At 33.8% G+C, this 25,702-nt stretch overlaps 2 protein-coding genes across 4 annotated transcripts in view; both read left to right on the plus strand.

Moving 5' to 3' along the window:
* The first annotated feature begins 642 nt into the window (after nt 1-642).
* On the plus strand, nt 643-2,855 carry LOC109608787 (uncharacterized). Its single transcript, XM_020025339.2, has 4 exons — nt 643-781; nt 1,029-1,418; nt 1,475-1,696; nt 2,016-2,855. The coding sequence occupies exons 1-4, from the start codon at nt 742-744 to the stop codon at nt 2,357-2,359; spliced, it is 996 nt and encodes a 331-aa protein (XP_019880898.2). The 5' UTR covers nt 643-741; the 3' UTR covers nt 2,360-2,855.
* Nucleotides 2,856-3,391: 536 nt separating this feature from the next.
* The window catches only part of LOC109593971 (lethal(3)malignant brain tumor-like protein 3), a 65,313-nt gene continuing 43,002 nt past the window's right edge, over nt 3,392-25,702 (plus strand). Inside the window, exons 1-3 of one of the 3 annotated variants that reach the window (XM_049961199.1) lie at nt 3,392-3,455; nt 5,306-5,475; nt 25,075-25,125. In XM_049961199.1, coding sequence (XP_049817156.1) covers nt 5,310-5,475; nt 25,075-25,125 — 217 coding nt within the window. In that variant the 5' untranslated portion in view covers nt 3,392-3,455; nt 5,306-5,309. Of the gene's footprint in view, nt 3,456-5,305; nt 5,476-23,085; nt 23,182-25,074; nt 25,126-25,702 lie in introns of those variants that run through there. The other 2 variants (XM_049961200.1, XM_020009159.2) reach the window with 2 other exon arrangements.

The following is a 25,702-nucleotide window of genomic DNA, read 5'->3' on the forward strand; positions in this document are numbered from 1 at the left end:
CCGAAATTTAAATTAGACATTTTTCAATAAACAACTATCAATATCATTATGTCACTTGTATTTTGTTTATTTATTTACAGTTTTTTAATTGTCATAATTTTAATGTAATGTGGGTTGCATATGGTAAAGGCACATTTTTAATGTCGTGTTTGTAAACAATAATTTAACCGCCAATACCAAATTACAATGTATCAATTTTAAAAATTTTAATTTATTTCCTTATATTTAATAATATAGTATTGAAAATTTTTGAATGATGATTGTATGTGTATACAGAAAGAAAATGTAGTTTATTATATAATAAAATACACATACAATTTCAAATAGTTTTAACAAATATAAAATAATGAAAAAATATCATCTTTGAAAACCACGGTGTAATTAACCATTATCTAAACTATATCATTGATTTCAGCATCTAATTATATCTATATATTATATATTAATTAAATTTATTAATTATTCACACAACAAACTCGTATTATCTTATCGCTTCTTCTCGTAGTAATTCCAATTCTGCGCATAACAATAAACCTATCCATATTTAACTATAACTGACAATATAGAAATTAAAATTACGAGCCAGATATCGGTGACAACAATGGAAGGGCGCCTGCCCGAAAAACCAGTCACCGAGTTCAATTCTCGCCCTGCAACTCCACCACTTCATCCCAAAACTTGTGTCAGGGCTCGCACGTAGCTATTGATTGCACCCGCCCATTTAATGCTCTGTTCGACATCATGCCGTCCGGACGGGAAAACGATGGGATTAATAATACAGGTAATTGATACAATGTAATTGGTAACTATTGAATCGTTATTTATTAGTTATTTGTGTTGTTTGTATGATTGAACGTTGAGCGAGAAACAACCAACTTTCACATGAGTATGAATATTTTTACAAATCGCTTATATAATTACCATATTTTGAAACATTATCGACGCAGTTGACGCAGCAAATCAGTTCAGCAATATGAAATACTTTCGGTTGTATTAACTTAAATGATAACAATAAACCATTGTTGCAGATCAGAATTCAAAGAATGAAGGACAATACGAGATACCAGAAGTATGCGATCTAATCCTGCGAATATGTTTTCACAAATCGTGCAGAGGTCTTCTCATTATGGGACTATTTTTTGGTGCACTCCAGTTCTATTTCAATACAGATTTTGAGGCACTGGAGGCAGCCACGGTGACCAAGTCCCAGTTGCCGCAAATTGAAAACGATACGTGGGATGAGACCAAACTTGAACCACCAAACCCAACAAAAAAAGTAATGCAACCTTCTTGTGCCCTCAATTCTTACGTTATAATGGTTATGCAGGATGCATCTAAGAATATTTATAATAAGAAATACACTTGCATGCCAGGCGACGACAAAACGGAAAAGATAAAAGAAGAAGTTGTAGAAGATGGTAAGTAAAATTTAGCACGTGTTCACGTTATTAAATTCTAAAAATACTTTTGTTAGAAAATACGTCACCATTGTACGTATTTGGAGCGTTCGTATTGGTAACGGTGTGCGTTATCTTGGACTTAGTGGAATATAAAGGAACTAACAAACAAACTAAAGCACCACTCAGTAGAAAATGCTCGTTGGCCGACCTGTCCGTATTGAAGCATCAGAGAAAAGAGCTTGTTAGAAGAGAGTCGATCTTGGAAAATCCAGAAGAGAGTTCCAATAAACAAATGGGTAGGATGGTGTCCAGGCCACCATTGCGTGTAGATTAAGGTAGCGCATTAGGTGGTGTATATGTTTCTTGTTTGTCCAAAATATAATTGATAAGTTGGGTTTCATGAAAGTTTAGGATGTTATCATTTGGACAATTAATAAAATAAAATGTTTCGATAAAAGACTCTTCTTACTGAACACTTCCACCACCATTGGTATATATTTCGTTGAAGTTACACTTTGATAATTGATTGATGTTTTAATGTCTTGTCCAGTAGCTTTTCGTGCTTTAGATGTTTGTTTTAATTGAGGGGTGGGTGTTATTATGGTTTTTTTGTAGGATTTCGACGTCCACCGCCGCTACATCGAAGATGTTCCTTTCCGGTGGGAAGCAACAGGCTTAATTACCAGTTTAACAGTATTGATGTACCATCACAATTAGAATCTAGAAGATTTTTGGGTAACAGTAGAAGATCTTCAATTATTCATGACAGTCAAGGAATAATGGACGGCAGAAGACAATCCACTGTTGATTCTAGGAGAGTTTCGATTGTTTCCGATTCTAGACGACTGTCTTTGTTACCACACGAGGTCGGATACAATTCCATGGATAATAGAAGGATCTCTATGGACGTAGACTCTTTGGATAGAAGGCACCATGTTAGATTTGTGCACAGGCACTAAATTATTTAAGATTGGTGTCTTACCGAGAGGAGTATTAAGCACTGTTTAATACCCAGGGGATCTGCTTTAAATCGTGTTTATCATGCGTTTCTGAGTGTTAGAGTAGTTTTGTGTACTCGAATACAACACTGTCCCCTTGTAATTTAAATTGTGATTATATTTTTTGTGATTTTGAGCTTTAACATTGTCCACATTTTTTGCAGATGATGAGTAGTTCGTTTAACAGTGCCAAACTACTTCCTATCTTTACATATCTATTTTTTTGTCATTACTGATTTATCAGACAATCTATTAAGAAATTAAACTAAATATTTTTCTATATACTTATGTACATTTTATTGGACTGTTTTAAGAACTGAACAAACTGTAACATTAAAAAGACTAGAAGACAATATCAAAACAATCTTGAGAATTAAGTGACTATGCACAAAATTGAACGTTATATTTATACATGTCATGTATTCTATCTTGATGTTGGTAATAAATGTTTTTTATTGAATAACCCTTTATTTCCCTAGATGATTTTTGGAACTTAATGAACAATTAAAATTAACGGCCGCAATTAATCACGGCGCAAATACGCCGTGAAAAGTAATATAGCAAACATAATTTTTGAATCACACACACGTACAGTGAAAGGTCACATTGCAGTAAATCATGTTTGAAAGGGACTGAAACGCGTTCTGTCGCCCGAGCCTCTAGTGGTACACTACACACACCTGTTTGCATTAATAATTGTTCAAATATTTGTTCGACGAAATACACACACACACACACACAGTCACAGAGTGTGACCTTTATGCTGGTGCCGTATCAACGAGCCGCGCTGATAAGCATGACCCCTTGATAACACCATATTAACCTTATTTCTTACCTGGTAATATGGCTCAGTTCGCGGCGATAAACGTGGCTTAACACCGTCGATGCATTTCGGGGAAATTTTATTTGTATTGTTCTTTGCTTTGTGTTTTTTTCGTTTTGGTTCCGTTGGTTCGTTAGTACGATTTAATTATCGATGCATGTGTGATTCGTGTGCGTTTTGTTGTCCGGGAATCTAATCTTTATAAAATAAACATTTAAACTTAAATAAATGTAGGTATGTTTATGTTTATAATGATTAAATGTTTCGTGTTTCGACAACAATTGGAGGAACTGAGGAAATAAAATAAAATTAAAAAAATCTCTTTATCATCTTTAAAATAATAGAGGAATATAATTTGTATTTCACTATTATTCGTTTCCAACATATATTTATTATTATTTAATTACACACCGTTTGATAACAAACAATACGAATTTAAATGTAATCTGGTTTTATAGAATGAATCAACTTTAAAATATCTTCTTTTATTCTTATATAAAATGTACACTTTATTGTTGCTTCGGAAACAATACAATCAACCTGATATAAACAAATTTAAATATTTTAGAATCACAAAAAAATGCGTGACAAATGTAATGACGTCAAACATATTTTAGTCTTATTAAGGCAATTTCCGTCGATGATAATCAGTAAAAACGAGTATAATTACCTAGAGATTACGACTAGTTTAGCGTCCAAACGCAGTATCTATTAATAAATAATACTCAACATAATTCGGTTCAAAGTTTAAATATCGTCTAGCACAGAAAAAAATTCAAGTCTAATATTTACTCAAATAAAACAATTTAGATAAAACTGATGAATGGCAGTGTATTTATCAATAGATAAAATTGGCCGGTAATTTACGTTGTACACGGAAGATTATTTTTAAAATCGATAATCATACACGCCAACATATTATACAAATAGTTGAAAAATTAATTCGCCATAGAAATAATTCGGATACGGCGCTGCTCCATTTTATTTACGCTAAAAGGTGTCAGCTATTTTCAACCGAAAACATTTTTAGATGCACGAGAGGTCGATTGGGGTCATAGTGTTAACTTTAACCTATGTACTCCCGCGGCAAATCTTTCAGCTGAAAACTTTTCACTTCAGTTTCGTGGCGCGTCGCCTGAAATCGACCCATGTGTCGCGGCGGCTGTCTATTTAAATCGTTCGCGACTCGCGAGTTCAGTATCACCGGCTTTTTTTATAAAAGGGCCGCGGGGCAACGTTGAAATTTTTGGAATTTCTACTTAATTTTTGGGGGCGGTTTGTCGACTGCAAAACGATTCAGGTAAGATTTTATAAGTTAGGTTCCCGGAAGACAATTTAATAATAGAACAGTGAGAGCAGTGCTTGTAAGATAAACATTCAACAAATTATTTTTATTCAATGGTAAACTACAGTCAATGATTCAACGGAAAAGGTTCTGAGAAGAACACAAATCTTATGTAAATAAATATAATACTTATAAAAGTTAATATAATCAGTATAATATGACATTATGAGTAACAACTATAAATACAAAGAAATTGATAAGATGACATAAATAAAAAATAATGGAATCATATTAATTATTATAAAAATGTACGAGATACATACAAAATTTTTAAGAAACAAAATTCAACTTGATTAAAATTCAATCAAACTTTTAGCTATAAATCTTAAGTAAATTGTGAAATGTATTTTAAATATTATAACATTTATAAGTCACTAACTAAAACTCAACATAACTTTTTAATAAAACGTGAAATGAAATATTATTAAAATCTAAAATAAAACATAATGAAGAAGTAAGTATTGGACATAAAAGAACATAAAATTAGTAATAAAGAATAATAGTTTTTTTTTTAAGTTTCTCGAATTATAATAAAAAAATACATTAAATTTTTACTCATTCTTAATCTGAACGAAAAAATAATAATAAAAATTTACATAAAAAAGTAAATATAAAAATTTAGTAGTTTATGGATGAGATTGAATTAAATTTAATAAAAATCAGTCAAAGCATCCTATTTAAATAAATAATATTCAACTCCTTATTGTAAGTTTAAAAATATAAAATACATTTGTTTAAGAAAAATGGATCGAAATGATGGTATAAAAACGGAAAGGGAGCAGTCGGAAGACTACGAAAGTGGTGCTTTTACAAAAGACAAAAACGTGAAAAGTGTGAGTGACAGTTACGAACCAAGAAAACGTGGATTAACATCAATCATCGAAAGCCTCAAAAAGCACCATCAACTGGGTAAGTTCTCAACGTGTTCCCCGTAACAATAACAAAGCCCCACATTAAATGCGTTCCATCTCAAAGAACCATCCGGTCAGTTCACACCACGAACCGGACACGAACCCGCGGTCAAACTCATACGCCACACATACATCCATATATGTGCGCACGAACCCGACCAGAGAACCGTGTCGGGCACGCGACCGCAGGAAGTTTCGGCCAAACAGCCTGCAACCGGAAACGGTACACGTGAACCGTGCCGCCACTTTTCGCCCCGACGAACTCTCCCTTTCGTCGTAGCGAACTTACGCGACTCCACAATACGTATATATGGTACCCTAAAAAAATGGGAGAGCGCATGCCGAAAAGTATTATTATACGGAGTTATTGTCGTGATAAACATCGGCACAAACAAACACGGTTTCAGCACTTGTTCTTTCCAAACAGGATGTTCCACCCATCGACCTGCGTCGCGAACGGGGTCAGGTGAGACGGTTCCGCCACGAGCCACAGGTTCATTTACAATTGAAATATAAAAATGCAATTATGGACCTTAATTGGTCCGGCACGCGTTCCCCATCTCGCTCTTATAATTAATTAAATCATTGCCGTCGCAAGACAATGAGTTTCCGTTTGTTGTTTAGATTATATCACGATGATTTTTACGCCTTTGCCAACACACAATTCCGAGCTTTCCTAATTGTGCAATCGACGAAGATTTGCAACCATTTTTAAGAATGTGTGAGTACCAGATAATGGTCGTTATTTTGATCTTGAACCGAAGAATGGAAATCTTTGGTGGATGGTATGAAAAATACAGGTAGTACCAGCTTTTGTGCTGCATTTGGGCTTTGTGCTGTCCGAATGCGGGTGCACAGAGCAGCGGCCGCCGTACTCTATGCTAATATGACAATTATTTTTTAGTTATGAAGTACCGGGAGCGTCCGGCACCGCCGCAGATAGCGGTCGTTTCGGTTTTGTATGGAAAATAAGCGGTGCGGCCGTCTTTTTTCTTACCGCAGGCTCTGTTCTATTTAATATTACAATAATGTAAAGTAGTACCTACCGAGTTTGCTTATCGAGGCGATTGTTGCGATTTTAACTGTAAAATCAATGAAATGATCCGGTTGTATCCGTTTTGTCGGTCCCTCACTTGACGATGAAAATCGTGGATGAGGAAAAAACTACCTGGCAAAGATTTATTAATGTTTGGTTCGTCTGTGGGAAGTGGACTCACCATGTCCGCGCTTGACAATCATGTTTATGACTTTTAGATATGTAACTTTTTAAGGCTAGATAATGGAGTTGAACAACTTAATTTCACTATTCCGTGATTTTATCTCGTCGAATTTTGGTACAATGACAGAGACAAGTTGGTACCGTTCAGGACCGTATTTAACAAAATAGACTATTTGGCCACTTTAAAATAACCGTCCCCTTCGTTCCTCCAAAAGAACTAATTTTTGCCATTTCCATGAAGGAACTGTCTTGGTTTCAGAAAAAAGTTCCGTTTTAGGTGTGACAATTTTAAGTAAAAAACCGACCCAGAAATTATAAAATTTACTTTAGACTGATATATTTTCTATCTATTCCACTAAAACCTAATAAACTTAGTGTTTTCAGTTAAACGCATGGTTTATTAGTTAATTGCATTAATTGAGATTAAAAATATCTTTTGAGGATTTTTTTTATAAATTAAAAACAATGCTGCTAGGTTGGATATGCTCCGGAACTGGGACAAAAGTGCACCTACCTGTTTAAACATTATTGAATCATATATCTTCATATTATGGGGTAAAAGCGGAATTACAAGTGCTACATAAATTATCATTTCTTTTCTTGACAATCCACATCCATATTGACAGTACACCGGTAAGACGTTTTTCATTTTCACTTGATAATATGGCGTTTTTTCCTCGGGATTCACTTTTTTGTCCACTTTTTCCTCGGATTGGATCACTAATTGTATTTTTGGGTATTTTATAGTGCTTACTAGCTCTAAAAACAGTCGAGCGGACAATGATTCAGCTAATATTTTCATTGTAAAGTGCGGTGTTGCTTTCTTTACATAATTTCGGACAATTCTGGGGTTGCAAAAGTATTATCAGTATAAAAAATTCAAAATTAAATGCCTATCAAGAAGGGCATTTAATAAAACAATTGAGAAAGTAAGAAATAAAAGGTAACATTAGGTCAATTCGTACTATAGTGCGGATGGATAGTCCGAATTTGCCCCTTGCTCAAATATTTCCTGAGTGAGGTTATACTACTATTTTAACAAAAAATATTTTATTACTATAGGAGGTAAGGAAACTTACCCACTTAACTTACTGTACGTTGTGTCTATCTAAGATAAACACACAGATTTATAAATTAATGCCTAAATTATCGTTTTATAATCTTAACTCAATCTTTGCTTTGCACTTGAAAACACCGAACGAGTTAAAGGGGGGAATCGCAGAATACATAACAGCCATCAATGCTGATCATTAAATACTAACGAAATGAAGATTTTTACCCTACAGTTGGTACAATGCAACGTATTTTCGAATAAATAAGGGCCTAGTTCGGATTTACCCCATGTACATATTTACCTTACTGTACCTTATGTTAAATTCAATTAATTTTCGTTAATCTTCAATGTGGAAATAATAAGCATAAATGCAATAAATTTAAAATATTCGTATTAATATAAACCTTACATAATGATGCGTCTAGCAGTGACGCAACTGAAAGAAGGAAATTTATTATGTTATGATAAAGATCAGATAAAACAAGAAGCATAACTTAAAAAGTCATTTTCTTGCCCGAAAATGGTTTAGTGTCTCAACCGGACAAGTTATGTGACAGTTTATAAAAACATAAAGACTTTATAATAAGTTCGAATAAACTACCCTGCCAGATTTAATCAGCGAAACAGTAAAATCTGGTTAATAGAGGGAATTTTAATTTATTATAAGAAATATTGAAAACATTCATGTGATGAAATAATACTGAACTGTTTAATTATGCTGAGAAATAAATTTTTTCTATCACCAAAGGGACTAGAAAAACACTATCTACTGGGTACTGGGCAAATTATGAGGCTGTTTATAGAAATATGAAGACTTCATAATAAGATGGAATAAATTACCCAATCAGATTTAATTGTCAACACTAGAAAACATCTCTGTCCACCACTTTAGGGACTAAAAAAGTCTAAAACAGTTTATAAAACATAAAGACGAATAAACTACCATGGTATGTTTAATCAATTACAAAATAAAACATATTAGACAAATATTTAAAACTTACATGTGATGAAATAGTACCGAACTGTTAAAAGACTATTAAATACCATTGTTTCTTATCAACATCGGTGCAAATTTGTTCAATTATAATGAGAAATAAATTCTTTCTATCACCAAAGGAACTAGAAAACCACTAATCCACTGAGTACCGGGCAAATTATGAGTTTGTTTATAGAAATATAAGGACATAATAAGATCGAATAAATTACTCCACTTTATGGACTAAAAAAGTCTGACTCGGTGTATAAAACATAAAGACCAATAAACTAAACCGTGATGTGTTTAACCAGCTACAAAATAAAACATATAAGACGGTTAAATGTTGTAACTGTTTCTCATAAACATCAGTCCACATTTTGTCAGTTATTTGAAGAAAAAATCTTCTTCCGCTCTTGTACTAGAAAAACAACTAAAGTTGTTCCAAGGGGAAAATAATGACCAACATATATATATATATATATATATATATATATATATATATATATATATATATATATATATATATATATATATATATATATATATATACCTATAGACTGCTTTCGTCGAACTTACAATTTAATAATGGGCCCCAGTCCGGAAGTTTTAAATCATTTTCCGGTGACCTGTCTCTTAATGGGTCACATGAAACGGTTCCGCCACGAGTCCGTAATTACGGTGTAAAAAATACAGTGAATATGATTGGTCAAGCTTGGGTAAAATGTTTAAAAGATAAAAAAATATGCTTGTCTGCTAGTTAAAAGAATAACACGTTACAACATCAACCACCATCGCCATAATAAAATGAAAAAAACGAAAAACAACGAAAAACACTCGTTGACACTGGTGGTACTGCTAATAGCATGCACCGTAAGGATTTTTCGTGTAGTTGCCTCTCACCGTTCATTGTGAGTCGTATCTTCGCAGACGGGAATCTTTATTGCCCAAAGAAGCAATCAATCACATCTCGGTGTCATTTTCCCTTTCGAACACATCTATGGCTTAACTGTATGGTCATTTTTTCGGACGCTTCCTAGCGACATAATGTGTATCTAATTACGCGTCATTAGTATTAAATTCAGCTTTGCGCGTTTTCTTCAGTAATTTATATTGTGAACATTAGCGGGCGCTTCTGACTCCGACTTCCACACAACAATCAATGAAATTAATTGTGTTGCCCGCGGCTACACGATGTCTGACTATTATTTTTTTTTTCTTGTTTGTGGCATTGGGTTGTTCTCCTGGGGCCAGGAAATATTACTTGGTGCTAATGTGCAATGAATCATTTGTAATTGTAACAAAGGATAGTTGCGAAATGCAGTACCATTGATATTACGTTGATAAAATTGTTAAATTTGATGGTTGTATTTGTAGAAATAACAGCTGGAGGTGGTCTTATGTTAGAGTTTTGGTTATTCCGTGTTTGATTTATCGTAAGGTCAGTAGGTAAGACCTTTCAAAGAAAGAGTCATTAACTGGGATTACACCAGACACACAGACACAGGCTCCTGTGGCAATACATTTTAGAAAGTATAATTTACAATGGAATTATCAAATGGTTCAGGTAAAACCGTTATGTGACAATCTCATGTTTGTTAATTTTCGTTGCTAAAATCGTAAAAGGTAATAAAAAATAGACACATAAAATGCTTATAGGTATGACAAAAGTACCTTTATGTTTTTCAAGAAGTACCCGTAGCTTATGACATAATTTCAGCACATATAAAGGTGGTGGTAACCCGTATCGTTTGTTGCGTTTTGAGGTCGACTTGTTTTATTTTATGCAGACATTTTAAAAAGTGCTCGGAGCGCACCTGCTCATTACTTACTTAAAACCCGTCATTTTCCAGCCTCTTCTTCTAAATAACTTTTGATTTATTCTTGCGTGCGATACATTCATTAAGCGGTCAATAATTATTTTCATTACACACACTCAACACTACCGGAAATATTAATAATTACGATGTTTAATTTATTTTGTTGCAATTAAAGTAAATTGACTTAATGTCTTCTCCAGTACCATACCGGTAATGAATATTCACCTTTGCGGTAACTATAAACCTGTTCACTATATTACGCGGGTTTTTCTATTTTGTATTAAACGCCCACTGACAGTTTTTCTTTAATTAATAGGTTGCAGTTACAGTATTAACAACCTACAACTGTTTCAGATTTTGAATAAGACTTAACTGTTTTGACATGGTTCTAATTTAATGGTTCAGTAATATCAGAAGATTTCAACACCGTTAATCCGATCATAAATGTCAAATATACCAGGTCAAATAATTCTGTTAGTTTTTCTCTTTTTCTCTTGTTTCAATTGTCTGTTCACATTGGAATTCCATTTATTTCTGTCCCTGTAATGGTAAAGTTTCTTTTATTAGTTACAGAATTAAAAGTATGGTTAAAAAACCATCCAGGATAAAATATCTCAAATATAATGAACCTCAACCATGACGATATTGAAATCAGAGTCATTGTTAACACAATGAAACACATCTCGTATGAATAAATTTATCGCCGGTGCCTTTAAGATTGCGAACTCTAGCTCTTTTGTTGGTATCTATGCCGACGGTCCATTGTGATGATGCCATGAAAAATGAACACATGTTGATATATTATATTATGTGCTGTAAACCAGTCTGCAGTTGGCTGCAATTTTTTTACACGGGTTAATTCCCCGGACGCTAATGCGAATGCAATGAATGGCTACCACAAGGCTGTATCAAATGTACGCGTTCACCTCTTTGGAACTCGAGAGAATTATGACACGCACGGCATATAGGAATTTGCTACATTTCGTTGAAAAATGATAATTTACTAACCTGTTTTAAGATTCTCCCGTATCAAAGAAACCTTGCGTCGTTTCTACGAGGATAATTGGAAGAACTGAAACAGTACTTGCTAGAATGGAAAACAAGGATTGGAGAGCCCAGAAAGAAAATCACTGACCTGTGCGCAAGAAATGACAAAAATCAACATTCTGCCGAGCTAAAATGGCTATACCAGTCGAATTTTTTAGATATTCCCATCTGCCAGTACACGTTGGACTCCACCCATGTCCCATTAAAAGAATACCGGCGTTATCGAATAATGGTAACATTTCTAGGCGAGATTTACGACGACGGTGTTTGTAAACGGAATTCCGGGCCAGATCGTTCAACCCAATCTGCGACAGACCAGGAAGGAAGGCGAATAATGTTTATGGAGCGGATTTGTCTGACTGCACTTTTTTTGCTCGCGAGTTGCGTTGGGCGAACGCATGGGCAAAGGCCACGATTGGAGTTGGCGGTCGCGAATCGCGATCAGAAAACGGGCAAATGGTAAACTTGTAGGCCGTAGCAAATTAATAACAGTGCACTAATCTTCATATACTTATTCTACTACATCATTCATCACAGGGACGGATTCGCGGAACGGAAGATTAATTTAATTTACAAATATATTTAGGAATGGAAGAAGATCTGAATGAATTACCTGTTGATGGCTGAAACCTGCAATATAAAAGAAACGTTGCATTTGATTGGATCTCAATTAACTCCAGTCAAGCCCTCCGTTCGATTTTAATTGCGATTTTATTAATGGTCCCTTCGTAAGTAATCAAATCGCTTATTATAATAGTGGTTGAACGCAAGCAGAAATTGCTTGCGACGTCGCATTAAAACGTAAAAAAATAAAGAAAAAATCAGCCCACTCCAGTGCTGCGTTCCTTAAAAAGAACGAAAACGAAAGAGCAACAATGCAAAGTAGCCCCGAGGACGCAGATGAAGGCAGTGCCGGCTAAGAAGCGCTCAACAAGAGTGGCCTACAACATAGATTGTAATAAGAACAAATATGAAGTGGACAGGCACGTATTCGATGAATTTACGCGCCTGGTTGTTAATGAAAATCATAAATAAGAATTAATCCTTGGTTTCTCGAGAGTAACATCGATATTTTTGTTCTGTTCAAAACGCATTCCATGTTTGATTTGTACCAACTTTTACTTGATTGTACCTTTGTATGGGACTAATTCCATATTTTACGAGCTAATTATCTATTCGTTTTTGCTTTTCTGAATATTATAACAATCAATAAGGATCTGTCAATATGATAAAACACTTCGAAAACTATTGATGGTTGCATAGAATATGGGAATTAGGATCAAACATATGTCAGTTGATTTATATGCAGTGGACTCTTGTTAATTCAAACCTTCGATAATTCGAACCACTCTATAATTCAAAGTTATCATAAGTTCGCCAGAAAATCGAACGAAAAAATCATTACTACGTAATAAAACGACGCGTTAATTAAAACTCATCGGCGTCAAACACTCGACAATTCAAAGTTGCAGAAAGAAAGAGAGAAGTTCAAACTTGTATCATCGCGCACGAGCCTTTGTTTTTATAATGATTAGTTTGACACACACTTCCTCACGAATTGGTTTGTTTAGTTAAGTTTCAGTTACTGTTACTCTTTCGTTGGTTGTACATAGATTAAATAAAAGTTTGTCTTAGTTATGAGTTTTAAAAAGTATAAATGCTTGACGATTGTTGAAAAGAAGAAGTTAATCGAAAAAGTAGGAGGTAATGAGAAAAGTGATGTTGCAAAAAATTTAAAATTCCTCTGAGTACTCTCTCAACCATAATAAAGCACAAGGAGAAAATTTATACTGTCTATTACCGGAAACTTGTTCGCGTCTACTCTAAGCACAAAAAACTTTGCGGCAAGTGAAGGGTGGCTTACAAATTTCAAAAAGAGAACTTCTGTCTTTCAGGCACTTTTTCTCTTAAATAAAGTTATTGAGCAGTAAAGTCTGAGCAGCAGCAATGTGCTTTGAAGCAGAGTTCTTTCGAAAGATTAATTAATTCACATTATGAATATGTACATATTATGTATGTATGTACATACATAGGGTAAGAGGTACCTCTTAACTTTTGTCATTCTTAAAGAATAGCAGTTAATAAATAATAATTGATTATCAACACTCAGTAATTCGAGGTTTTATATATTTTCTTTCAAAAATTTCGAACAATTTGTTATTTCAAACACTCGATAATTCGTAATATTTTAAGAGTTCCTCAAGTTTAGAATTAACAAAAGTCGACAGTATAGCTATTAATCAATTAAAATCAGTGCATATTGGAATTCGAATGCGTTCTGTTGGTCATTTTATAATATTTATTTATCTTTTAGTTATAAAATTTAGAAGTAAAAAGAAATTTTTGTTAAATTGTTCATATTTTGACTACCGATATCTTATAAATGGTATGAAATTGTTACGTTTAATTTTCTACAAAAAATGTTAATAGAAACTCTCTGCACGATCATATAATAGCGAGATATGGATGTTGCCATATGGGACTGAAAAAAAAAAATGGAGAACTGAGATGAGGAAGACCTTCCTATTAAAATTAGGTGATGATTTGTTCGATTAAAATGCGTTATTAGTGTAAGAAACTAAATTTCAATATTAAATTAAGATTGCAATTATTTTCAGAAATTGAAAGGCTTATGTGGAGTATTTTGCAGAGGTGCAATTATAAAATAAAAGGCAATGGATATTAATTGTACTGTGTACAAACAGTCGATGCAGCAAAGTACCAATTTCCGTTCGTTAAATCTGTTACTGATGAGACCCAATTTATGAAAACACAAAACATCACCTGTCTAAAAAAAATGGTCCACTGAGGTGTACTTTATACATGTTGCAATTTATCGCATCACCTGCCGGTAAATCACTATTATATGTTTAAGTGTAATTTTGCGGATTTTTCCTTCAGGTGCCAAAAGCATGATAATAATTTCAATCTTGCAAACTAAGTACCGGGAACTGTCAATAATCGACGTCCGAGATAAAGTAATTTATGCAAAATGGAGCAATTTTCTGGCGGATCACAATGTCCAAGGTAAGTTGCACTTACCTTACTTTTCGGTTCATTCATCTCCAGATCTTTGTATTATCAATTGTAACAATAGTAAAAAAATGTATAAGTAAGTAAGTATATTCAAACTGGGAAAAGTTGTTGGGTTAGAAGAATGATTGAGTATAATCAAACGTTCCATCAGTTGATTCCATAAAGACTGCCGTAATAGTAAAAGAAAAGACAATTTCGATAAAAACGCGCATCGCACTTGTCGTTAATAACATAATAACTTCCATTGCCATCACAATGGATCGAGATGCACAGCGCAGCATCCCAGTGGTGCGTGGAGAATTCCACGGTGTCACGAAAGAACTCATTACCAGAAATGAATCGGCAGAACGGACAACAAGTAGCGCCCGTCTTCGGCGTGACCTCTTCGCCGTTCCTCTCTCACTCCGATTCTCGGCACGTTACGTTTCTACCACGAGATGATTATGACGGTCGGACTGTTGTGATTGTCGGTCCGGCAATTTGAATAAGCCGCCGCCCTTTTTTCCTTTCGGTCTACTGGTCGGGTAGCGTTTGCGGTGACCAGCACATATTTGTTGTATGTAGACTACATACCGACCACTTCAGATAACGATCTTCATTTTATCGAATTACGCATGTGGATCAATGCGATCGGACCACTCGAACAGGATGCCATTGAAACGGTTTGAGATGTTAATGCAGTAGTTGTTCGTTCCGATGAGTTTTTTCTTAGTGAGAACATAAACTATTGACTATTGATGAGATAACGATACGAAGTATATTTTTTAATGCCTCACAAGCGTTGGAGTAACTGAATTCTCTGATGTAATTACGATATAAAATACATTTTCCTTACTTCAGTGCGAGTGTTTCTTTATTCTCTAATAACATTGTAATTGTTACTATCTTTTCTTTTACCTTCCCTTCCTTCTTCTTTACTTCCCACTTTTTCTCTTGGTCAGAAGACCATTAATGGATATTAATTATTTGTTTCACTTTTTTTACATTTACATTACAGTTCGATTATGCATCGGGCAACGACAATTATTCTTCGTTCGTCGTTTTCAAATAAACTGCAGGCAAAAAATAGGGTTATTTTGTCCTGGTTATTATGTTAAAAAAAATGTATATTGAAAATTAACTTTCCCTTATAAATTTAACGATTACATAGTCAAACAATAAAAAAAATAAAGTGTTTAATTTTACTTATGGTTATTTGTTTTACATAACATAAAATTACGGTGGATTTTGTAAAAGTTGATCTACTTTTTGCCAGTCGAATATTTAGCTTTTTAATTTGTAGCTAAAAGAATTATTTTTGATACATGAAATATTCTCCGATATGTTTGAATGAATACAGTGTGCCCTTAATTGGTATAAATATATAAGATTTGCATATACAGGGCGGTAGCAATTTAGTAAGCAAATTTAATTGCAAAATGAAAGATTTTGAACAAAATTTCCACATGTGTTCGATGGAATACAGGTCGGATGACATCGATGGCAAAAGAAGATGCATTCAAGTTCAAGTTTTCTCATCCAGCTAAGAACACTTCGTGTCCTATGAAGTCGTACGTTGTTGTGTAAAAACTGGAATTCCGTCTCTGGACAATGTTTGTGATGATGTCTCTTTTGTACATTTCATTTTTCATGTTGTCATCACAAATGGCGTGGCATCCGGCGACCTAGAGCGATGTCACACCAAACCATTATCGATGCCTTGGAAAATTTTTTGGCCTCCACCAACAGGCCGGTGGCTATCAGTGAGAGGTACTCTTCTTAGCGGTCTTCTAGACATTAAACCGACTTCGTGAAGTGGATTTCGAATGGTTCCAACAGATACTCTTCAACCAGTGGCGACGTGGAATCGGTGTATCAAAGTGGTCGATATTGTGATGTCCCTTCTTACATTTTGTGTGACATAATGGTCTTACCTGACGATCGTGCACATTGGTCTACCCTGTTCAGGTCTTCTACGTACACTTCGACTTTTCGACGTTTACCACCCTGAATCATACCAAGTGTCCTATTGATTTCAAGTTGACTTAAGTTATGTAAAAGCATAATTGTAAATTGGATAACTCAAGAAAATAAGAAAAACAACTAAAATGTATAAATCATTTACCAATAATAAAAAATGGTTTTGAATTTTTCTATTGTGTGGTAAATATACGGCATATATTTGAAAAAGTAATAGCCTTGAAACGCTCGCCATATAAATGTTTTATATTAAACAAGACAAATTTCAAAAGTATTCGATTAATTCGTGAAAATTCAATATCCCCTATTTTTGCCGACAGCTTAGGTGACAAGTGGTGGCGTAAAAGTATTCCAATGTAATTACGATTACATACTTCATACTTCAGTAATAACGTATTTTCGATAGTCGCAGCTTCATTGTTCTACACTCTTCACATTTTTTCCTTTTTCTATCAGTTTCTTCTTCCTGTTTTTTTACACAAAATATTAACTATCATTATAATCCTCCAACAACGAAAAGAATATTTTTAAATACTTAATTAGTGTTGGTATAAGAGAATTTTTGACTCTGGTCTTTTCCTTCTACTTCACTTTTCACTTTTTTCTATGTTCCTTTTTATAAATATTCATAACGCAACGATAGGAGGAACGTTGTCTTATTAGGTCCAACTTCCAGTTATTTTCCAGCTTCAATGGATGTATGGAGAATGAATGGATAATTTTGAACTCTTTTGCCTTCCTCCTCATCATCTACTCATTTATTCTGGTCTCTTTCAAAAGTAAACCAAGACAACTATTTAAAGGTAATTAGATACAGACTAGAAACTGAGTTTGTGTTGATGTAGGAATACACGGACAGTGTGAATAAAGTACATCGCAGCATAGAAGTAGAAATTGACCTGGCCGTTTGAAATAATCGTTTATTTATTAGGAAGGTACGTTTGGCCGCTGCCGCTTTATCAATGATTCAATCTGTCGGATTGTTTATATGCAAATGCATTGCCGGGTTGTTTTAGAAAATTGCATATCACTCCTAGCAATCATAACACTTAATGGGAGAATGTTTACACTGCCATTTTGCTCTGATAATCCATTGTGTTGAGCATGCTCCAGATTGAATTATGTTACCGTGTACCAGTGTAATTGTTTTACATGTAAATTACTGGGTAACCAATTTCAGTTGCTACATGGTTCGTTCAGGAAGTAGTCGGTACGAAAGTGAGGTTTATGGATTGGTTGGCGTGATTGAGGCAATTTCATGTTTCGTGGCTTATGTTCCCTAGATATTGAATTAGTCGAGTTAATTATTTGGATGTCTGGCAGTATTTCAGTGTCCCATGTCCGGCATATCCGGCTCTCTGAAGATTCTCACAACAATCGGATACGTGCATTTATTCGGATATCGCACAACGTAATGTACGGACATTTACGTGAAATTAACGTCGTAAATGCAAAACATGATTGACAAGTCGTTATCTATCAGATAAGGATGAGGGAAATGTGAACTTTGAAATTTTAAAGTGCCAACTATTACTACAGTATTACCGTTGAAAACGATTATTAATTGTTTCCTTGTTGTCGTCTGTTGTTTACAATTGTTCTCGTCAGTACAAAGATAATTTGAAACGAATCAAAACAAATTCACGTTAATAAAACAACCAACAACCAACAACCAACAACCAACAATATAAACTCAATTACTCAACTCAACATGTCAATAGAATTAACATCCTCATTATCGAAAGACAGACGACCGGTGAATCGAACAAGATGCTGTGCCTTACCGTCCAACGGGCATTGTGTCCGGTGCAACGAGCGAGAAGAGAGACATGTTTACAAGTACAACTCCTTCCGGTTCGGGATATTTATGCTAATGTATCTACGTGTTACCATAGTTTATGGTGGCATGTTCCAATGCTATCTTATTTGTACCACGCACCGTGTGCACCTCTGCTTTATGAACGTCGTTTCAGAACCAGTACCAATGCGAAAATTAACCAAATGCTAATTCCCCACCGGTGTGGGAATCGAACCTTAATTAAACTGGGAAGGAACGAATGCCGTGCCATTTTTCCATCATCGGTTTCACCTCGTGGGCCCAATGACGTGTTCGGTACGACCCCTGGCACCAGAAACGGAATCGCGGCGGCGCGAGGTCGCAGTTCAGATGCGTGGGCATTTCGAAAACACACGTAGGCGATTCCTGGCGGCGAAAGAGCCGATATTCAATTCAATTTATATATCGAAACGACGCCGATTCGTTACGAACGGAAAACGAATTGATTCAGCTACGGGCCTGATGTCCGATAAGCTGCACCGTTGGATTTTTTTTCGTGGATCTAGAACAAGTGTTCAAGTTCAAGTTTTTGGTGGGGTTCTAAATTGATGTTGGTTTATGTTAACAGATTTAGATTTATGATAAAAGGATATGAAAATGATGAAAAATTACTTGATAGATCAGAAGTTAAATTAATGAAAATGATTCACACAAAAATGTTAACAGATTTAAATTTATGATAAAAGGATATAAAAATGATAAAAAATTATTTGATAGACCAAAAGTTTGCTTTTGTTACCCATGAAAATGATTCATTCACACAGAATTAATAATTCAAAAATAATTTGCACTATAAGCAGGTATTAAAATTAATTTTCAACCACTAAAATTCAGTTTAAAAGAGGACATGAGAGTAAGAAAGCCCTAAACGGTTTTTGGATCGTTTTGATATTCCACATAATATACAGTATTGGCAGAAAGTAGAGCAACTTTTTTAAAATTTAAATAATTTTTGCCCTGGTTATTATTTTAAAAAATTAACTTCTCTTTATAAATTAAACAATAAAAAATTTAAACGTTTAATTTTATTGACGATTATTTGTTTTGGGCTGGCAAAAGTGGAGCTATTTGAAGTTTTATTACTACAAATAATTTGTAATTAGTATTTTGATTAATTCTATTTTGCACATTTTGCTAGGTCTTTTGCAGAACCGGGAATAAATATTGCTGATTACTATATTCTTTGTTTCTTATTTTGTTGTTCACTATCTCCCATAAGTTTTCGATGTAGTTTAGATCGGGAAATTGACATGGCCAGTTCATAACATTATTTTTTTCTCTTAAAAACCACTGCTTCAAATATTTTGAAGTGTGCTTCGGGTCATTATCTTGTTGAAAATAAAGTTTCAGTGGCATATTTTTATCTAAATACGGTACCATGTTATGTTGTTCCTCAATATTTCTTTATAAATAAAACGATCCTTGATACCCTCTATTCAAATGAGAGGACCCATTCTAAATCCCGAAAAGCAGCCCCATACCATTACCGACCTGTCGCCGTGTTTAACAGTGAATATAGAAAAACTTTCGGTTAAACTTTTCATGAATAGATCGCCTTAAATATAAAATTCCATCACTACTAACCAGATTAAACTTGACCTCATCACTTCAGATCGCTCGTTTCCAATCGTTTAAAGTCCAGTGTAAAAGGGTCCTGGTAAACTCAACTCTGGCTCGTTTGTTCTTCTGTGATAGTAGTGTCTCAAGTAGACATTTTATTTTTTTGGAACAGAGGAAAGGATCTTTTTTGGAGTAGAATCATTTATCTTGAAACCTATTGGGTTTTCTTGCTCGTCCAGTTTCATTTTTTCCTTTAACATTACCAAATCTTGAAAATTGTTAAACATGCGTTACAATCGAGCGATATTGATTTTTCTTTCGTCGGATTGAAACAACAATACAATCGATTATATTAACTTATTTTATTTTGATGTGTACTATGAAAGCAAAAATGAATGTGGATTTTGTAGAGATTAGTGACATTTAATAAAAAGTTGCTCAACTTTTGTAGCTAACAGAATTATTTTCAATGCAAGAAATATTCACCTATATGTTTGTACACAGTGCTCATAATTGGTATAAATTATATTAGATTTGCATATAGAGTTATCTATATATTTTTAAAGTTGTCCTACTTTCTGCCAAAACTGTATATAATCATTAGGTTTAAAAATATTCTATTAATATCCTTCACAAATTGAAAATAGAAATGCTCTTATTATCCAGGTTGCATTAACATTTAAAATTATAATTTATTATGTGCATTATTGGCCATTAAAACTACAAACAGTGTAAATAATGCACAAGTTGCATTCTAGAACAATTAACTTAAACAGTTCCAGGAATTGTAAATCCCAAATTTTATAGCATGCATAAAATGTAATTTTCGGTTGGCAAAGTTCAAATTTTAAAATTACAAAATCCAAATATTCATGACCTATTCTGGTGAATTTCTCATGTATATTCTATTTGGTGAATAAGAAGAATAAGAGTTATATAATCGATTTGACTTTTACAGTTCACAGGTAAAAGGTTAGCCGCTTGAAACCGAGCGGCAATTCGTCTTAAATATCAAAGTCGTGAACTCATCTTCACATAGCCTATTTTAAAACGTTTTGTAATCTGGTATTTTCCATTTTTTTCAGTATTTCAGTATTTCAATATTTCAGTATTTCACACATTTTATGAACAAATATAGTTAATTGTCAAGGACGAATCTTGAGATGCATTAGCATCACGCCCGTGTTAAAACTGGTTTGCTGATAAAGACTGATAGATAGAACAGTTGTTAATAAGTCGTATTATCAAGTATCAAGTTAATGACGCTCAGAAAATATTTTGATGGAAATGTGAAGTTGAGAATTAATTCCGGCTACCATTAACGACCGCTGGATGAAGAAATCGCGATACGAAGTAGCTCGCACGTCGGAAATATTTATCCTGTTATGTGGTTGAATTAGTTAGTTGCATCGCATCAATAAAGCGATCATTCATTAAAACATGGCCGATTACCACATTCGTTCCACCACAACATTTCATTGGTCCGTAAATCTAAAATGTTTCAATTCCAAATACCAACAAACGTGTTCGGTATTTGGAACTCACAGGGTTAATGAAAGCGGAGCAGGTTGCAAATGTGTAGTTGCCAGTCAATGTATTGTTCCGTGAACTGCACCTCTGGCCTATTTTGACCCCGCGACCACCAAGATCTCTGACTTATGGGTCGCGCCCCGTGGCCCATCTGCCCTTTCTGCGCACAAACGACGGTTCAACACACTGCCAACACACGAATTTACTCAACCAGTTTCAGATAACTCTGGCCAATTCGCGATAAACCCATCCGTGGGATCAAACTGATTTTTGTTCGTCTATTCCCCTTTCTTCGCTCTGCCACGAAACATATGGTCTTGTTTGTTTTTGTTTTATAACATAATGTTAGCTAATGTCCATTAGTTAATAATGTACACGTACACGAATAGAGTGTGCGCAAGTTGTAAATGGTCCAACTTGACCGGACAGTGATTGCGATTGATAAAATAGTTGCTAAACTTAAGGGCGTCTCGCATTGTTTTGTCTGATTGTTACTTGTAGTATGTGTAACTGTGTAACTGTGCGTAGGTGTGCAAACAAGTGAATATCTTTGGCGGGGATCTTTGCCACAATATGTATTCGTTTTCGTTCGCGCGACTCTCTGAACATATGTCGCCAACATTAAGAAATAAAATTTGAATAAATATCGAATAACCATTCATAAATTGGTTACATGACGTATCGGTCTGCATATCTTACACTATATAGCGATTTGAATAATTCCCATAACCAGGTTATTTATCGGCATATAAAATATTCATAAACGCAACGCCACAACAAGTCATCTTTCTCCTTTTTTTTATTCGCATAACGAAATTCCTATGAAATCAAATAAAAACTGCACTCCATATATACGAGTATGTATGTATGTCCATTTTACTTTTTTCTTTTTTTTTTTTTTTTGATATGTGTTCGATTAGTCATAAAGCTTAATGAGTTTGTAAAACCGTATAAAGCTACTTAATTGAAAAGATCATTACTGCATTATTTGCCATTACGGCACGGCCGTTTTTGCGACCGCCATTAATCCGGGTTAATTGTTTCCATCATTTTTATATTCCGTGTCGTAATCGCTTATTGAGGCTCTATAAATGAGATCTGGATGTACGTACGTACGTACAATTCAAACCATGTAACATTACATGTTACACAATCGTGTAAATTCCAGGTTATATATATTTTATTGATGCGAAGCGATTTGATGTTATTGTTTCGAGTTAATAATTATTTAATAAAACAGGATTTGCAGTTTGCAAATTAACAACGCGCCGATTACATTAGCCAATTGGAGGAGACCCATCTAAAGATAGATGCATCATCATCACCTTGATACGAGATGATTCAACGGCAATTAAGTTTCGCAAGTTGTACCTTTCGCCTCGGTGCGAGCGAAGAGAACCGTGGGCCCGTACTGTGTATACACAAGTAAGAGGAGGAAGGTCTAAGGTCCCGCATCGTCCATGACCCATGACCCACGTATGCCCGCTTTTGTGGCTCACAGTTACACACTCAGACGCTCGCTTGATGCTTTCGGCGACCCGCGTTCGATTGCGGTGCATGTGTTTTCGAAAGTGGTTCTTTTTGCGTGGCGCATTTTTTTTTTTTTTCTTTTTGATCCAAGTGAAGATGATCAAGACCGAGCTGGAGCCGGATTTGTTTGAGTTTGAATGTGAGTTTGAGTTGGCAGTACTGGGTTCGTTTGTTTGCCGGTTCTTTTTTTAGAACAACCTCATTTGCTTACCATATTTAATTTCATTTATTTCAATTTTCAATTTATTTATTTCATTCAATTTTAATTTAAACGAGAAAAATGTCATAAATTTAAACTAGGATAGGTTATTATATCTTAGGTTAGATTAGGCTGCGTCACGTTAGGTCAGTTTAGACTACACTGTTGTGCATTGTTATGTTAATTTACAGTGTGGCTCATTTGAGAGTGAACACCTCCATGGAATATGTTTTTTTTGTCTGATTTTGACACTCTTTTTTCCTTAATTGTAAAGTGTTAAAATATTATTATATATAAATAATAGAAAATAAAATTTGAAGTTTTTCGGCCCAATATTCATATTCATAATTATTAGTTTCTTTAGGTAGAAAAAATCAATTGGCGAATTTAAGTTACAAAAGTTCAAGAGTTTGCTTTGTCTCATGTTTTTATTTGAAAATATTTAAGAAAATGTTTTATTTTATATGTGATCATGAATTGAAACATTCTTTTTTTATTAATTAGTGAACGAACAAAACTTTAATAGTTTTGGTTTGTCCCTTTTTTAATTTGGAAATAGTATATGGTAAATGTTTCAATCTCATATGCATAAGTTTGTTATGGATAATAAAAGAAGCATAAACACGAATAAATTAATGAATAACATACAATAAAATGTTTAAAACACTGATGAATTAAACAGACAAGTTTAGTACAATTTTAGAAATCTACATATATGTCTAACAAAACTAACAAATTTATTATCTTTAACATTGGCTATGTGGTGATATTACTTAACATATTTAATTTTTGTATAATTTCTTTCATTTAGTTCAATAGTACTGTAATTTTTAAATTTAAACATGTAAAATGTCATAAATTACTGAAGAAAAGAACATTTAAACTAGTTAGGTTATGATATTTTAGGTAAATTAGGTTAGATTGGGCTGCCTCACGATAGGTTAGTTTAGACTACATTGTACATTGTTATATTAATATACTGTGTGGCTCATTTGTATTAAAGTATTAAAATATGATTATATATGAATTATAGAAATTATAAAATGTCACGTTTTTTTGATACAATATTCTTATTCATAATTATTAGTTACTTTTGGTAGAAAAAAAATCAATCGACAAATTTAAATTACAAAAGTTGAAGAGTTTGCTTTGTCTCATCTTTTTATTTGAAAATATTTAAGAAAATATTTTATTTCATAAGTGATCAAAAATTGGAACATTATTTTTTGTTAATTAGCGAACGAACAGAAGTTCAAGAGTTTGGTTTGTCTCTTTTTTAATTTGGAAATAGTATACGGTAAATGTTTCAATCTCATATGCATAAGTTTGTTATGGATGATAAAAGGAGCGTAAATATAATATAATAAATTCATAAATAACATACAATAAAATGTTTATAACTCTGATGAATTAAACAGACCAGTTTAGTACAATTTTAGAAATCCACATATATGTCTAACTAAATTATCAAATTTATTATCTTTAACATTCGCTATGTGGTTATTAGGAAAAAGAAAGTAAATTACCCGAATAAATATAAGTATTTTTTTAATAATCCAATAAAGAATAACAACAAAAAAGTTGAATTTTAGTACTTTATTATGCAATAAAAATAGAAAGTCCATCTAAATCGTATTTGCAATAAAAGTTAATCTAGTGATAAAAATTGAAGATTTAATTTTTACAATTCATTATGCAATGTGAAAATTTTGTAATAATGGTATTGTTGTTTATCGACAGACATAAAATAAGAATATTTTCTTTAACATTTTCAAATTTAACCAATGTTTACTTCAAACTTAACCTTAATTAATTATTAGTAATGAATAATAGTTTTTTTCTTTCCAGATAAAATTTTAAACGTGGATCCATCTGACATTTACAGTAAGTGAATAAGTTTGTCTGGTATCTCTAATTAATATTAACATAAAACAAATAATGTATTTAAAACGCTGACTCATTTCATCTTAAGTAATTTCCTTCTAACAGTGTAAACGTTAATTGAATCTTTTGTCTAGTAGCGAAAGCTAATTTGATTTTTTCCCCGCTTACAATAACGTACGTTATCTGATTACTGCTTACAGGCTGTTATCAAGCCAATTATCTACCGATTAACAAACCCATATGTACAAGCTCTTGTGCCTTTTGGTGCGCTCTTATCGTATCCGCCGAGGAAAATCGAACAACGTCTCGCAAAAATGAAAACAAACAAAACAGAGCGATTTTTAACGGTTCAGCGGAGCAATAGATAAGATAAACCTTGATTTACATCTGGTGATGTACTTGAAATGCGGCTACCGATCCCACATGGAGATTCTTCAATCTACATAAAACTTAAAAAGTAACTGAAGTAATTACGAAGCCTGTGCCATTCATTTCAATCGGCTAAAAGTCCATATAAATTATGGATTGCGACAGCCTATAAATCGAGCACACCAATAACTTCCGCCGGGCAGTCGCC

Source organism: Aethina tumida, chromosome 1, assembly GCF_024364675.1.
Source record: "Aethina tumida isolate Nest 87 chromosome 1, icAetTumi1.1, whole genome shotgun sequence".
NCBI classification, from domain to species: Eukaryota; Metazoa; Arthropoda; class Insecta; order Coleoptera; family Nitidulidae; genus Aethina; species Aethina tumida.

Excerpts from the sequence above, each read along its gene's own strand:
- LOC109608787 (XM_020025339.2), top strand. The coding sequence starts at position 742 with ATGCCGTCCGGACGGGAAAACGATGGGATTAATAATACAG. Across the intron at positions 782-1,028 it reads CGATGGGATTAATAATACAG|ATCAGAATTCAAAGAATGAA; the intron begins GTAATTGATACA and ends CCATTGTTGCAG. Across the intron at positions 1,419-1,474 it reads AGAAGAAGTTGTAGAAGATG|AAAATACGTCACCATTGTAC; the intron begins GTAAGTAAAATT and ends TACTTTTGTTAG.